This window comes from Nesoenas mayeri (assembly GCF_963082525.1).
Source record: "Nesoenas mayeri genome assembly, chromosome: Z".
Lineage (NCBI taxonomy): Eukaryota > Metazoa > Chordata > Aves > Columbiformes > Columbidae > Nesoenas > Nesoenas mayeri.
The window spans coordinates 32,435,470-32,452,841 of NC_137542.1; the positions used below are offsets into that span (position 1 = coordinate 32,435,470).

General features: G+C 36.5%; 1 protein-coding gene across 1 annotated transcript in view; it reads right to left on the reverse strand.

Annotated features, from left to right (window-relative positions):
* Positions 1 to 17,372, reverse strand: part of SLC12A2 (solute carrier family 12 member 2) — a gene marked incomplete at its 5' end in the record, with an annotated part of 60,821 nt that overhangs the window by 12,168 nt on the left and 31,281 nt on the right. Inside the window, 9 exons of the mRNA XM_080362449.1 lie at positions 347 to 453; positions 652 to 792; positions 2,649 to 2,760; positions 5,862 to 5,961; positions 6,449 to 6,604; positions 7,777 to 7,878; positions 9,269 to 9,392; positions 10,373 to 10,480; positions 15,393 to 15,541. Of these exons, the coding sequence (XP_080218575.1) occupies positions 347 to 453; positions 652 to 792; positions 2,649 to 2,760; positions 5,862 to 5,961; positions 6,449 to 6,604; positions 7,777 to 7,878; positions 9,269 to 9,392; positions 10,373 to 10,480; positions 15,393 to 15,541 (1,099 nt within the window). The remainder of the gene's footprint in view (positions 1 to 346; positions 454 to 651; positions 793 to 2,648; positions 2,761 to 5,861; positions 5,962 to 6,448; positions 6,605 to 7,776; positions 7,879 to 9,268; positions 9,393 to 10,372; positions 10,481 to 15,392; positions 15,542 to 17,372) is intronic.

Sequence of the window (17,372 nt, forward strand, 5' to 3'; positions counted from 1 at the left end):
GCACGAAAATCCCTGCTTTCTATAGAAACTATGCTTTAAAGAATTCAGCAAACTGGCACCTAAGACACTAATTCCATCTCTAAAGACAATAACTCTCAAACCTCAGACCACTGTGACAACTCTTTCCAGAAGCAGAAAGAGTTACTATATATAAAAATGTAACCTGTTTATAGAGATTTTCTTATTAATTTCCATATCAGAAAAAAACAAGGCATGGAAGATTGCTGGATCAGCAATATGTAAAGTCTGAGTCTACCCGAAAGAGATGCAACTAAGATCTTCTTGCCTTACTACCAAAGGTACTGAAATGGAACATAAGAGCTACACCTGCACGTTTTCTACTTACTGGAATAAGTTGATATAGGTTTCAACATCTCTCATGTCACCTTGTCTCCAGTTTTTCTTAAATCCAACAACAAGGGTGTTAGGTCTCATTCTACCCAGACCAGCAGCCTAAGAAGAACAAAAAATATTTTTTTTAAAAAACACGTTACTGAAACAACTAAAGGCTCTGTTATTTTCTCTAAGCAGAAAACAAAGTATTTTTCAAAGTTTTGATGTAACTTTGCCAAATGAAAACACTTCAAAGTATAAAGTCTTCCAAGTTTGATGTTCTTCATCATCACTTTCATAAAAAAAAGAAAAGTTTACCTGCATTAAGTACTGCCCTCCATCCCTCAAGTCCTCCGCATGCACTGGTGCATAGAAAGCCTTCATCTTGTTTTTGATTAGCCATCGTTGATACTTAGCCAGATCAGTCGACAGCTCCTTCATTGCTTGCCTCCGAGGACCCTTTCAAAGTAAGGAAATTAAAAGAGCAGAGAGAATATGAATTTTGAGCAGTAACAAAGCCTGCACAGCCCATACCCCCCCCCAACTTTCTTGATTTCACTGCTGGAATCCAATTTGAACTTGAAGATCCTCAAAACATGCTTCCATACTACTAAAAAACTCAAAACAACAAAATTCCAGGTGATATCAGCAGCAAAGAGAAGACTAGATTATAATTTTTACAAAGAGTGTTGCTCAAGCTTTAGCAATCTTGTTCCTGCAGAGCGTAACCCACTTCCCCAGCAAGTGGCAAAAACTTGTCCTCCAAAGCATAAAGTAGTTTTAAGAGGAAATGGCTTTTTCATGAAACACACAGATATAGCATGACTTCATATCAGGCTTTAAGGGAATATTTGTTTCAAGCTGTACATGCTTGCCTCTGTGCATACACAATCCTCATCAGAAAAACTTTGTCACAGTAGTGTCACTTCTGCAGTTTTATGTTGCAGTCAAAGTCATCTCCTCTTTAACAGTTTCTTTTTATTACTTCCATCAGGACATATCATTGTGCTCCTCCCAGACATCAAAATTCAGAATACAGGACAAGGTAAAATTAGGGTTTGCAAAACTATACAGTCCCTGACTAAATGGTCAGTGAATAATAGTGTCGTGTCATCTTTCTTGTAGGAAGGCAATTTTAAATAGAGATAGGATACACTCCCAGAAAATCTCATCATAACTGCTTTCCTACAATAAGTATTACACTACATTATTCTTTTCAGTTCAGCCCTACTTTTGAAAGGCAGTAATTCCATATGTGGTACCTTACCTCTCTAGTATTACACAGTTTCTGTCCTTTGCGCTTACTGAAATGTTAACTCAATTTGCTCTTACCACTACGTTAGATTAGAAGCAAGTCATATTTACTAAGTGTGGTAAATCTAAACATATTTTCAACTCAGATCATTCTATGATCTATGATGTTTAAAAGTAATCAATCTTTGCATTTACTTGTTTAAATGTTCTTAGTGATGTGACAGAAGAATTTTGGCCTTAAATCATGAGGCTAAACTATGCAATCTCAGTATGCTAAAATACAATTTCCAGTGTTTATCAGAGATACAACAGTGTCTCTGTAGCTAACTGAAGCTTTGGTACAGACCCCAACTCCAAAATACCAGGGGATGGGCAGAAAGAGTACAGAAAAGGGAAATGCCTGTTTATCTTACTGTTTCACTGGCCAATGAAATGAATCTGATAACTGAAGGAAGAAAAAAACTACTAGAAATGTTAACAGCCATTTTTAAGTATTGGCTAAACTGATACTGAATTTCCTACTTGAGAAGTTTTATTTTAGTCCAGACTTTGTAAGAAATCAACACAGGAATCAATCTTCCTGAAACAGTTACACTGAAAGGAAATTTAGCTGTATACACATCACTTTGACTTAACTGCTCTGCCTAAAGAATGAAAGAGTACATGAGATTGTATGACACAAGGAGAGAGACACCCCCAGGCTGTAATCCAATGTTCACTTCACTCCTACAAAGCTTCCTCAGCATTTAGGCATCAAATGATCAGAGGTACTAATTTTGCAAAGTTTCCCCTACAGTATACCTAACTTGAACAGTGATGGCCACACGAGTGGATCCTACCAGTAAACCTTTTTGCACTTCTCAATGTCTAATGATGTTTTCATTAAAAAATAATAAAACAAAACACAAGAAAAACCAACAAACCAAACAAACACAACCCTACACACCAAAAACACCCACAAACCAACAACATAAAAACAAGAACCCCCCCAAAAAAGGCAAATAGGTTAAAACACCCTCAAGAAGAAACCTTACTTTAAAGTAAAGACAGAATACACCTACCATATGTACATGGCCGCAGATCATCAAACCCACATTCTTGGTGAAAGCATGGACAAGGTGAAGTAGAGCTGGACGTGCATTTGGAGCACCTGTCATAATTAAGCACTGAGGTCTAGAATTGTGAATAGATGAGGAAAAAAAAGGTTGGAATTAATTTCATCTGGAGTTGTGGGGTTTTTTATTAACAGAAAGAAGTTTCTTCTGAATATTTGCCATAAGAACATAATCACTGGAGAGGTAGTAACCTCATTTACTTTTACAAGTCTATATTAAATCAAGATCTGTTTTTCCACAACTGTCAGCAGACCTATGATTAAATGGTTCCAGACTTTGAAATCCCAGTAAATCTGAAAGGCACACAGGTGGGGGCAGCCTGTTCCAGTGTCTCACCAGCCCCATGGTAAGGAATTTTTTCCTTATATCTAATCTAAATCTACCCTCTTTCAGTTACAAGTCATTACTCCTTTTCCTATCATTACATGCATGTCCTTGCAGGAACTCCCTTCTCAGCATTCTCATAAGTCCCCTTTAGGTACTGCAAGCCTGCTATAAGGTCTCCCCAGAGTCTTCTCTTCCCCAGCCTTTCTTCACAGAAGTCCTCCAGCCCTCTGATCATCTTGGTGGCTCTCCTCTGGACTTGCTCAAAGAGATCCATGCCCATGCCGATATTGTGGAGCCCTCAGGGCTGGGCACAGAACTCCAGGTGGGGTCTCACTAGAGCAGAGTGGCAGCATCAACTCTCTCAGCTTGCTGGTCACACTTCTTTTGATGCAGCCCAGGATACAGTTGGCTTTCTGGGCTGCAAGTGCACACCGACAAGTCATGTTGAGCTTCTCATCAACCAATGCCCCAAAGTCCTTCTCCTCAGGGCTCCTCTCAAACCATTCTCCTCCCGGCCTGTAATTGTACTTGGAATTGTCCCAGCCCATGTGCAGGAACTTGCTCTTGGCCTTGAACTTTATAGCTATAACAGAAGTGTCAAACTCATTTTCACCAGTGGCCACATCAGTCTCGTGGTTGCCTTCAAAAGGACAAATGTAATTTTAGGACTGTATAAATGGGACTACTCCTACATTTATCCAGTCCTAAAATTACATTAACTACTCCTACATTTATACAGTCGTAAAAGTACATTCAGTCCTTTGAAGGCAATCGTGAGGCTGATGTGGACACCAGTGAAAATGAGTTTGGCACCTCTGTTCTCTATTATAAATAAATAAATACTGAGCTGCTCTCTGATTTAGAATATAGCTCTAGAACTCAAAACACTTTTTGCCATAGGTTAGAAACCAGTATCAGGCCAAAACCAGTTCTCCTAAAGCCACTGTGCTTAAAACTGGCTTAACATTAAGATCTGGATCTCCTTAGGGTAACAAGAAGTTTAAAACTCAAAAAGCTATATACTAGCTTCCCAAACAAAAGAGCTCAAGTATTTCCCATGCAATCCTAAATACATACTGATCAGCAAAGCATTCATTCACTATATCCGCACAAGCAGAAAGTTGCACTAGGTAAGAATTTTCCTATAAAGTCTGTTTCTACATTGGAGTTTGTAACCCAAAACAGAATCTCAGCAGACAGAAGTAAGGTTGCAACACTAATCACAGTTTGGTATTGCTAATCATTTAATGCCAGCCTTTAGATTTGCATTAGGGAAAGTTTGAAAATTGCTGCTCTTGACACCTAAGCACCAGTTTCTGAAAGCAGACTTCCTGTTAACAGAATCCTGTTAACAGAATTCATGTTAACAATGCAGCTTGATGTAATACGTAATAAAATGTTCATGAATAACTCAGAGATTTTCATGTCATTTTAGGACCTAGGGCTTCAGAAGGAAGAATTGCTTCATAATTTTAATTCAAGTTTTGTGTTTTATACCTGTAGCAGCCAACCTTTTCAAGTTTGGAAGTGGAAAACTCATTGATATTCATATTAATACATCTGCAATTTAGTTGTACTGTCATATTCTTTGAGGTGGTGCTCATACCTCTATCATGATTGGCTGACATATCTAATTTCAACTGTCTGGATGTATGCAACAGACAATGGAAGCATCCTGTAGTTCTTAAAGAAAATTTAGTCACTTCCAAGAGAGGCTAAGGATTAGAACTGGAGTATTTTCCTAACTAACAGGAAATACCATAGATCTCTTCTCTGAAAAACTTAACCTCAGAGAATGGCACTTGTATCAAAAATCTCCCCCGAACTCATTCCTTATTAAATGCTGCACTAAGTATTCAAAGTCACCCTTCATACACAATGGAAGATTTTAGTAGCTAGATTCTCTTGCGAATAGGCTGAGCATAACAGAATAGTACCCTCAGAGCTGCAGCTACAACACTTGATTAAGTGTTGACACTATACTGGGCACAGGCACTATGTACGAAGTAACTGCTCTGTTTAAAAAGAGACAGGTCAACAGAACCTCCATCCTTGGAAATACTCAAAACTTGACTGGATAAGGCCCTGAAAAATCTGATGTAACATAAGAGTTAACTAACTTTGCAGCCAGATCTATGGCAAGTCAGTTGAGCTGGGGATTATATAACACCACATTCTATTTATTTGGAGGAATTAGTTTAATGCAGTACTTTTTGTTAAAATTTTCTGAAGTATCTTTCTTCTATGACAGCTTATCCCAGAAAAGTGGCATAAATACCATAGGATAGAAAACTGCCTTCTGGAGTAGGACCTTCCTGGGTAGCCATGTTGGCAGACAACAGATCAGTTCTCCTCTTCAGTGTGTGAAAAACAATCATGTAGCCTCTTTCCCATTACTGAACTGAAGTGCAATGAGAAAATATGTCTAATGTCAAATACCTAGTGTTGAGGGCAACATTCACAGTATACACATCTTGGGGATTTTAAGTTAGATCAGTTTTAACCCAAGCACATGGACTGAATGCCTATCAGCAGTTTGCAGCATATCTTCCAATTCAGTTTCAAAGAAGAAAACAATTCACAGTTCATAATGCAAACCATGAGGTGTCTAATAGTAAGCAGACATAATCCATAGACTTGCTTCTAAAGTGCACTCGTAATCAGAAATAAAATGCTAATGTTCAGAGGATGTCCGTGGTGGTAAAATTCAAAGCTGTCACAATCCACAGGAGATGAACTGGCATTTACTGGAAACCATCATAACAAACATTGTGACAGTATCCTATGGAATACAGAGAAGTCATTTCCTATGTTTTTAATATTAACCATTACCTGAAGTTTTTCACATGATCTTCCACTCCTGAGAGCCGTATAGAATGCTGTAGTGCATTCAAGTATGTCAAAGCTTGTGTTGAGGATCCCCAGTTCACATCTGTTGGAAGATTTGAAGTTCCAGTATTTTAAAGCTGTTCACTGTTAAACTACATGATCACAAAATGAATGTTGAATATCAATTGAAAACACATAAGATTCAAGCTATATCTTATACATTCTATACAGCACTAGTCAAACCCACACAACTGAACAGGAATTCTGTTTAAAGATAACATTTCTGTAGCAGTTTTAGCAAAGCGAAGTTTGATATGTTACAATTACAGGAAGAAAGAATTACAGGTTTGTTTTTTTCCTCAACTCTTTGAAGACTGTGGCAACTTTAGAGTCAAAAAAATAACAGTTCAGGAAAAAATGCCATGCTTAGTTACTTTATGTCACAGCAAAGGAAAGTGTCATCTCCAACAGAAGGCTGAACTAGTCAGCCAAACCTAAATAATTTATTTTTTTCTTCTAAAGGCCCTAACTTTTTTCCTTTCTTGCACATTCCATTTCCGCCCCCTGCAGTCAGAAGCTGCTATACATACCTGGTTTCTTGTACGTGACATAAATGTACAGTCCAAGCACTATGACATACGTCAGAAGTGCTGCCCACCAATTAATGACAAACATCACAATGCAGCACAGAATAGCTCCAACAAGAGAAATCCACATGTTGTAGTATTTGAAAGCAGGGCGCCAACCTAGCCAAAATATAATTTGGAGAATAGAAAAGAGGATGGAAATAAGTTTAATCACTACTCCAAGAGAAGGAAGGTGATAGTCCTCTTTTCCTTCCCTAGTGTTCTACATCACTTTTAATGTAAATTTGTGACAGTTTCAGTATTGTGCAAAACAGACTGTGGCACATTTATGCTTTCAATTTTTCAACACCTGTCAAATAAATTTGCATCTTTCTTACATAGATATGTAAATGTGTCTAATTTTGCTGTCTAAACACAGATCTCAAAAGGAAAGTTTTAAGATGCGTGTGCCACGATGTCTATTGAATCAGACTACAGGAACCTTTGACAATAGCTTGTCTGACAATTGATTTTTGCTTTCAGGCTAGCCTAACACGAATTATCAGCTTGTGACTCCATCTCTCACATTCTACTAAATGTTTCTCGTTGTGTATTTTTAGTGCTTTCACATGGCCAGAAATTTTCACCACATGAAAACAAAAAGGACAGATACATCCAAGCAGAACTTGAGTATGTCAAAATAGTGGACTATCACTGTTTCACATCCTTATTTGTCACACATTTATCCAAAAAAGCAAAAATACATTTGCACACCCCCGCTAACACACCCAAGATTAACAAGCGCGTTAGATATAGAATTGTTGTCTAAACAGTGTTATGCACTCTCTGACAAATCAATGATGTCTTCCCAGTCCAGTAACTTGAGAAACTTTTAAGAGCAAATGCATAGTGGGCTGGGTATGACACACATCTGTTCTGCAAGTACTCAGTTTTGGCATATTCCTATAATCTAACTAGCTCCCCACACCAAAGTCTATAAATATATATCAATACCACTGCAATTCCAGTTTCTTCTGGACTGGAAGAGGAAACATTAACAGAGAAATCTAAAGAAGACAAAAGCGTAGTTCTTGAACACCAGACACTGAATTAGCAAGAAAGTTTTCTTCTAGGGTTTCTGAAAAAACACTGAATTATCTTGTGTTCCCTCAGCAAAAAATTTCAGAAGTACACACCATACTACACTTGTAATTCAGATACACCATGACAGTCAAATAGATATTTAGTAATTAAATTAAGCTAAACATTCCTTTATATTACTATCTTTAAAACTGTACTTATGTGTAAGGAAATTGCAGGCTAAACTCTCACCCTCAAAATGTAGTTCCTACCTGGAGATTTTGCAAGAGAAGCATGGAATACAGAGAAGTTAATCAAGGCATATGAGGCCAAGAAGAAGTTCGAAATAATTGGAGCAATGACATTCAGTTCAGCTGTAAATACAAAAACAATGCACGCTGCTATGAAAGATATCACCCAATGGCTTTGAAGATTACAGAGTAACAATTCTGCTACAAACAACTTTTTTTTTTCTGATGTACTCTAAGGAGAATCAGTTTGTACTTTCTGTCCAACAAACAGAGCTATTATCTTGTCTCTTATGTACCAAGTTATCTTCTAATAGTCGGGAAGTGTAAGTTTCAGTTTCAAAAATGTAAATATTTTTTCCACACTATCAAGTGCTCCAGGACTGCCATGTTTGAAGCACTTCATACTTTCTCAAAATAAGTCACAGAGAAAATTTCTTTTCCAGCATGCCTTAATCAAACAGTGCACCAATACTCTGGGTTCTGAAGAATGTCAGAAACAGCAGAGCATTAATACACCTGTAGTACACCTCTAGCTCAATTCTCAAACAGCAAAGCACAAGACACTAATAAGCTTAGAGACAATTGACTATGGTAAATGGCAACATCAGACAAAGTTAGTGTGAGGAATGTGACAAATATGTTCGACTATCTGCATTTTAAGTGAAAAGTTGTATCAATAGTACAGTGCTTTATTACAGACCAATAGTATTACAAAAGTGACAAGTACACGTTTTTACTGAAAGAGACGGAAAAACCTGATCTTCCCTTTTCTTTGAGGCAGCACAGTACAAAACATGTATATGTGTGCCATCATCCAAACAAAAAAAAAAAAAAGAATTTGCCGTGCTGGTCTGCAGGGTTCTGCTTGTAATCAAGCTTCCACTCAGCATGCTGAGGTAGGGACATCATGGGCATACCTATGCCTTAGGCAGACTTGGGGCAATGATGAAAGAGCAAACTGGGCAATGGAGTTCAAAAGCACTGGTACAGGACTCATGGATGGACACAGCACAATTAGTATGCCATCTACAGAGAACACACGTAATACTAGCTAGACTATCTTCACCTTTAGCAACAGTAGCATCAGCACGCATCTCTACTCTTTGTAACTTAACAGAAAAACACACTTTAAAAAGTATTATTCATGAAAGTTTGTCATTTACTTAAGCTGTTTCTCATTATTAAAAATCTGAAATAAATTTTCATATTTCTAACACCTGTGTCAAGCAAATGATTTTTTTTAATTGATTGATAGTATCTAAAGACACATCTGTGGTTATTAAGAAAAGCACAGTATTGCTACAGTTAAATTCAAATTTATTGTAGTTTTAGACAGAGTTATACCAAGAAGACGGGAGAACATAAACCTCAGAATACATAGATTTAGAATGCTGGCTTAGAATTAAGTGTTGTGCATTAGACCTCTAGAACACTCTCATCAGTTTGCAATATGGAATAGAATGCTTTATAAAGGACAAAATGATATTGAGATTTATTATAATTTCAAACTAACCAATTAGTATGAATCCAAGAGCAATTAAAAACGTTAGAAGATATCCTCTCAGTGGCTCATTGTTCTTCCCATAGCCTTTAGCAAACATCTGAAATCCTGGATAAATGTTGTCCTTGCACAAAGCCTAAGAAAAATAAAATTCAAGAGTCAGCATGCATTTTGCTAGAAAAGTATCCTTACTAATGGTTACTAATGCTGTCTTCCACTGCATATTATCTTCCTGAAAGAAGTTTATAGCCACTATGTACAACTTATATTTTCAATTGTCTTTCTATCTTGACATTTGGCATTTCCAATATTCTATCCTTCACTAATTTCTATCCATGAGAACAAGCTTAGCTCTTCTGCAAGTAATTGACTAATCTTCTTTACTGGTGTCTTACAAAGAGTCTTTCTTTAAAGACAATGTTTCTCAGAAAGTGCAAAGTTTGCCCAATGTACACATCAGTGCTCTGCATCAATACTTGTGCTTCTATTTTGCAACAAAATCCCTTCTACATTTGACTCTTTACTGAACTTTCGGGAAAGAAGGTCATTGGAGGACATTAAAGTTTTACCCAATCAAAGAGAAACTGCAAGGCAAAGAATGAGATCAAATGGTTAAAAAGAACATAAAGCAAATACATTCAGGAACACCAACAAAATAAATGTAAATGATTTACGTAAGAGCTAGTACACAATTATTTCGATAATGTATTCTCTGAAGATAAAGATTCCACAGCTACAGGTTCTATTCCATGCTGTCTCCTTCTGTGATTACTTTGAGAAATGAACTAATCTGTTATCTTTGTATGTGCTCCACTGGTACTTACGAGAAACATCTAAAGGAGTTTGTAGATTCCTGTAACGTTAATTACACCACAACTAAACTCTACACTAAACAGAAACACATGACATCTGGAACAAATTCTAGTCTAGCTATATTTAGCAACAATAACACACTGATTTCCCATTCCACGCAACAGGTAAACACTAGATCAACCTACTGATGTCAGCTGGTAGGAATAATGACAGCAAGACGTCACAGTACCCTTCCAAAAACTCTTATTCAAAAGTTAATTGAAATTATTATTTAAAAGATTATGGCTTTGCTTCTAAACTTACCTGAAAGATCTTAGGTGCACTCACAAGAGATGCTAGTGCAGAAGACAGGGTGGCTGAAAAAATACCCGCAGTAATCAGTGGTGCAAATCCTGATACCATGCTCATCACCTGGAAGCAAAATATACACGCTTTTTTAAAGACTATGAAAAAGTATACTATACAAGTGGATGGCAAGATTAACTACACAAAGAGAAAAACAAAATATTATGTATCCTCCACTTAAAAGCTGTTAGAATGTCATGCATTCATATCAATGAATGAACTAGAGACAAATCAAGGAATATAAATAGACCCTAATTTTAGAACAAGAGAAGGTGGCTCCCCACACAACATACAGTCCCAACCATGTAATTCTCAGGTGAAAGCAATCAACGTCTGAAGTCTCCAGGGGCTCATAAGATGATTAAAAGTAAGTAATGGAATCAAAATACATTGTAATTTGTTACATATTTTGACTAGCCTACCAGTGAATAACATGGTCTCAGGAAGCCCAAGTGACAAAACAACTGAAATTAGTGAACATCTTCAGAAAGGTGACCGTCTTTCTCAGTATCTTCAGCACTCTAAATTAAACTTGTCCTTGTGGTTTTGAATGGGAAACAAGAAAAACTTGCTTCCTGTCTCCTCAGGATCATATTTTATGACATCTTTGTAACCCCAGTGAGTAAAATCCTATATGCAGGAATACTATACTTGGTAGACTGGATGACTAACAAAATAAATACTTAGTAAGTTAAGTGTAAGAGAACAGTGTTGATAAGACATTAAAAACAAAATAATTCCAAATCAGAAGCAAAGCAGTTTCTGTCTAGTTGTCATACTGCCTAAAGACCCTCTTCTGCCATTTCACTCATTACTTCCGTAACACAGCTGCATCCAGCTTTGCATGTGTCAAGTGAAGTTAGATACAGAACCACGTATTTAACAAAAAATCGTGGTTTAATATAATACTTCTCTTTACAAACCAAAACCCTAAACTGCCTGAAGACAGCAAACATTTAAGAATTTAATACCATCTTGTAAAAGCTTACGTTTTTAGTAAACTGACCAAACTCGGCATAGTGTCTTTCAAACACAATGTGTCAGAATGAGGTTCTGCATCATTTGCAGTGATTACTTGCCTCTTCATCCCGGAAACTTGCTTAGAGTATCAGGAAAGGAACTGAATGCAAAAGAAATCACACACAAGTGTCCAGATTTTAAGTTACTGTCACCTGAAGTTGTAAAATCTAGCCGTCTAAAACAATCTTACGAAGCAGGACATGCTCTTGGAAACCATATACAGGTGACCGATTAACTTTTATTAATATTCCTAAGGCTAAACTACTGATAAAATGTAGTGTTTTTCTACAGATCAGACTGACAAAAAACTGCTGGGTCACTTAAACTGTCAACCAAGTCTCTACACTATGTCAGGTTTCATTGGTCAGTTCAAGGCATGCCTAGCCTAAAAAGATAAATTAAATAATTGCAGGTGCGTAAGATGAGAGTGAAGTGGCTGCCAAGCAGGATAGCAAATGAAGGAATTCCCTGAAGCATATTTGTAGTTCACAACAAAAAATGTAGGACAGGCCTTTATTCATAGATGAATAAAACTAATGACACATACCCAGGTTTAAGTTAGTTCTATAATCAACAGAAAAAGTTGCAGTTGTAAATTGCAGTTTGTAATAACCCTACACTATAATAGTAGAAGAGAAGTTTAGAGTGTCAATGCTTTACTGACAAATAATTTAGAAAGAAACTTTTGCTATAGCAACATAATGAACAAGCACAGAATAATCTTTGTAGAAGAAGTATGAAAATTTCCTTCCCTGCAAGGATGGCTTAATCAATCTTCCTTGGAAGGACTTCCTATGGACATAATCTGTGTCTCCATCACTTTTCTTCCCATCCAATTTAAGATACTGTTATTTTGAGGTCTTCATTTCACTACACTTGCCTAAATGTCTTGCAGGCTAGTTTCTACACTGTACTCAGATTTTACATACTCTTTCTAGGTTTTGTTCATTGCCTCCATTTATTTACACTATTTATGTTTTAATACTACATCTGGTTTATAAATTTAAGAGAAATCTGAGTAAATGTATGCAGATGAAGTTTGTCCATTTTAAAAGTTAGTAAGTTACAACTTAGTTTACTAATTTAAGAGATATTAAGAAGCTTCTTCTAAGCTAGAGGAACAAAATGGCAACCAGTTCCAGTAAAACCAGTATGTCACAGTGTTAAACACCTCTCTCTCCCCTCCCTCCCTCATATATACCATAATCCAAACCTTATGACCACAAAACCAAGAAGAACTCATATGCAGTTGCTATAGCACTGAAATTTTCACCCTTGAAAGAACCCATAGAAGTGGAAGCACAGACATGTAAGTAAGAATGGCCCTGTTATAACTGGTGTGGTGAGACAGATACATAGTTACTGCTGATAAGGGATTCATTATGTTTGCTTGGCATTTATTGTTTAGACAGTTTATTAAATTTCAAACATTTGGGATAATGAAATATTGTATCTTGACTTCAGTTTCAGTTCTTTGGTCCAACCATTGTGGAGCAGAAAAAAAATGTGACGTGGAAACAAGCAGCAGCCTCTTTAGATTTTTATTATGAATATAGATGCCCTTCCTCTACATTTTTTCAAGTATTTTCCACATGTCTTCCTTTGTAGGAGGAATGTTTTAGCAGAACTTTTATACTGTTTCTGGAATGGAGTTTCATGCTACTTCCAACTTCCATCCAAAGTTGACCAAATTCTGCATTTAAATTATCCAAAGCTATAACTTATTCTGGGGAAGTTCCAGGCCAAGGCTACAAAGCCCCAAACAAGTTTCTGAAGTTACTCTTCAACCAGGTTACAGCCTGGACACAGAAATGTGAGTGGCACTGAACAGAGAAATGTCTGAAGCCTATGAAGACCTCTAATTAATTTGCATTGACTATAACAGAAACTAAAGATAGTTCTTCTATGCAAGTCTGAGTAAGCCTGTCTCACCAACTGTTCTCATATTAAGTTTCTTAGTACCATCTAAGCTTTCCACAAGTAAATCATACTACAAGTCATCCCTTTGCTGCCCAAACACATTTAAAACTTGAGCTGCCACATATTAACTTGAAATCAATTCTCTGCCAGAACTGAATACAGCACAAAGTGTATCGAAGTGATAAAGTCATCAGGCTGTGCACATGAGTAAGCTGGCACTTTCAAGCCCAGAATCTGTTGTATTTGTCTTACAGCTGTAAGCATGCAATCTTCACTCACCTAGGCATTAATTTATGTTTTTAAAATGTTTGCTCTCAGTTATTTAACCTACAGAAATAAGTTGGATTTGTATGAAAAACTTTAGAGGTACACAAGCTTAGAGCCACCCTTAACACACACTGTGACTTGCATAAAAAAAAAAAAATCTCTCCTTACAGCTACCATCCAGAGCTATTAAGTTGAGGGTAGTTCAATTAGAAAATGGACAACAGTTTATCTATAGGTAGGCAGTATCTTATTGAAATTATTTCCTTCTGACATCTCCTGAGAAACAGATTCTTCTCAGAGACGCACAACAACAGCTGTGAGGATGAGAGAAAAAAAAAAACAAACAGCAAAGTCCAACTGGGGATTAGAAAAACAAAACTCCACAGAGAGGATGGCTAAGCACAGCAGCAGGTTGCCCAGAGATGCTGTGCAGTATCCATGACAAAGTTTTCAAAACCTCAACAAAAAGGGGGGTGCAAGGGGCCCTGCATTCTCTGTGCAGCCTGTGGCCTTGAAAGCAACTTTTCCTATTTGGAACACACTATTTTTTCTACAGAGAGAAACAAGAATTTGTGAGACAGAAGCACTCTTTAGAACAAATAGTAAGAAACTAGAACATTAATGACTAACTTATTAGAAGCATAAGCAACATTTATGGTAAGCAACCTTCATAAAGTTATGACTTAAAAAGATACAAGCAGAGGAAACCAGTTCTACACTTATTCTCAGCTGTCCATCTGGCTTCTTTTGATCTTAAACAAATAAGCAATGTCATCAAATGCAGAAAAATTATTCCCACTAGACCAATTCTGAAGTGTTTCTAAATACAGACTTTTTCTAAACCAGAATTTAGTAACACCACACAGATACTCAAATTATTCCACTATAAAAATGTATTTTACTCTAATAGAATGCTCTACACTGCAACATTATTTCATCATGTAGAAAATAGGTTTTTCACCCAGCTTTGCAGGTAAAGCTGTCAGCCTGACATGGAAGCAGTACATGGAAGGAGTACATGTACCACATGTACTTCTGATTAAAACCCATAAGTTACACAGCTTTTTCATTAGTGGATTTCAGATTGATCTCTAGCCAACTTTTCATATACCTATTAGAAAAACTTAGGGCAAAGATGGACTGCCACAAAGTAAGTTTAAGTCACTAGGAAATATGTAGTTTTCCTGTGTTTCTTTCAAACCCTTACCAATAGTTCATGGACATCTCTGTTATCTGTGAAGTGTAAGTTGAATATTATGAATTACTCCATTAATTCTATAGGATTTTTAAATACATTAACATCAGGTTTTATGATAATTCAAAACATTCCTACCATTAAAGAGGATACTGTGACAAATACGAAAAACATTCTTAGAAAGTCAGCATATATTGTAAGAAAATTTAAAATTAAGTAACAAGTTATTGACAGAGGCTACCTATGATTACTGTGCATCACTATTGAACAATGAGTACTTCTATCTACATCACTGAATGATGACATTCAGTTATCTAAAGTTGCAGTCCCAACACCTAAGCTATGCAGTTTAGTCAGAAGATTACATATTTATACCGCCTGTGTATAAACACTCAAAAGTTTTTAACATAGTTATGTTGTTGTTCTTCACACTAGCTAGAGTGTACCATTTCACTATTCCAGATAAACCTTTTATTTATGGAAAAAGGCATTTTTATTCTATGATTTTTCTCAATATGCAATTCAAAGAAGAATAAACACAAACCAAACAAATAGATTGAGAAGGAAGTTTTATACCTGGAAATTGTTCATCAACCCATACTGACACCCTGTCTGACAGGATGAGAAATCATAGTTTAGGTTGCAAGCTGCAGTAGTGCAATTTGTCAGCTCAGTGACAATGGTGTTATTAACATTTCCTGTGGCATCTCGAACAACACAGGAACCTAAAGTGAACACAACCACAAAAAAAAAAAAAGCATTAACAGATTGAACCTGAACTTAAAGATACGTGTCAAGATCAATTCCCTTTCTATGTAAGCATATTCTCACAGAGTAATGTCAAAATATAGCATTTACTTTTTTAACACATTTCAGTATGAAGCCCATCTTCCCTATGAAGAACAAATAGAAACAAGCAAATTAATTGTTCTCTTGCCTGAGACGATCTTCAGTTTAAGAAATCTAAGTCTAATACGAAAAGGAAAATTTTAGCACAGAGGAAAACAATGTCAATAGATTTGCAAAAGTTTAACTGCACAATTTTAGGTCAACATATTATTTCTCTGAATCATGAGTTTCTGCACAGCTCTTTAACAGAAGCACCATCACTTGATTTTATAGGGTTTTTTTTGTTCATTATCTTAAACAGATGCATTTTTGTAGTGCTACATACAGATGTACATAGACAGGTAAGCACAGTGTTGCACTTATTTTCCAGTCAATATAGCTCAGACATTAAAATAAATTAAGTAATTTGTCACAAAAGCCTGTTGCAAGCTATTTTCAAATGCCTGAACAAGCCACCTCCTACTTAACTGTGGTATGTTGACTTTTTGGTAAAAAACATAGCCACACAGTCCCATTCCTACCACATCTTATAATTAAGTTTATCACCTAAACTTCTGTATTCATCTATGATTACTTGCAGTTTCACTGGTCAAGAAAACTCTTAAGACACAGCATTTCAGCCCTTAAATACTAAGAAAAACTTAGAAGTACTGTAAAGCCCACAAGTCTTCTACCTCAACATCTTTTGTCTCAAAGGATGAAACAAACCAGAGCAGACTAAGTATTATTTAACATTCTATGGTTTAATAGGTGAAGTAGTCTAATTTTTCAGACACCAGCAAATATTTCCAGTAACAGGTATTAAATAAGGAATGGGGAAGAGAAGAGGGAAGACTACAGAGCAGCAGCCAACAGAATTTCCTTAATTTGGTCTTTTAGGAACTTGAATGACAAGGAGGTCCTGGGAACAGAATTCTGCAACTACTGAGGATGTAAATTACTTACTTGCAAAATAAGAAGGAAGACACAGGTGTGCGCAAGCTTAAGTTTCTTCAATAACAATCCCTATTCCCTACGTAATTTGTCTCTCTTTCATTGGGAAAATGAATTCCTAAATATCTATGTCATATTTAGATTGCCTCTGAGCCATCACAACTTGATTAACAGTCTTCAATAACACCTGGTCCTGGTAGGTGAATATTACTTAATCCTTCCACTTTTCAAATTTATTTTTCAGTTACTTATTAGGCCTTATTGGTTAAACTTCAGTAGGAGTTTCCTATGTTGATCACCTGTCTTGTGCTTTTCTTGTGGGTATGCAGAGAGGCTGGAGTTTTTGTTGTTGTTCTTCTGTTTTAAATGGGATTAAAACCTCTGTATGATAAAAAGTTTCTTATCTTCCACTACACAAGTATTTGCCCCAGCCATTCAAGCAGTATATAATAGATGTGACACAATACTTACTCGTTGAACTATGTGTATATAACATTTTGTTGCTAATAGATTGCAGTCACAGACTCATTAAGTTGAGCAAAACATTAAATAGCTAGAGTGCACTATCAGAGCCCTCCTCTTCCTCATTCTCTTTTTCAGGGTTCATATCCAACTATCTGGCAGGTCTTTCACACATGGAGTCAAAGCACAAAAGAAAGGGACAATGGCACTATGAGCAAATTTAATGTGAGCCTTAATATGTAAGAACACAAAACAGAAGTCAGCTGGACAAGCTCCATTCTCAGCAGAAGATACTTAGATATGAGTCCAGAC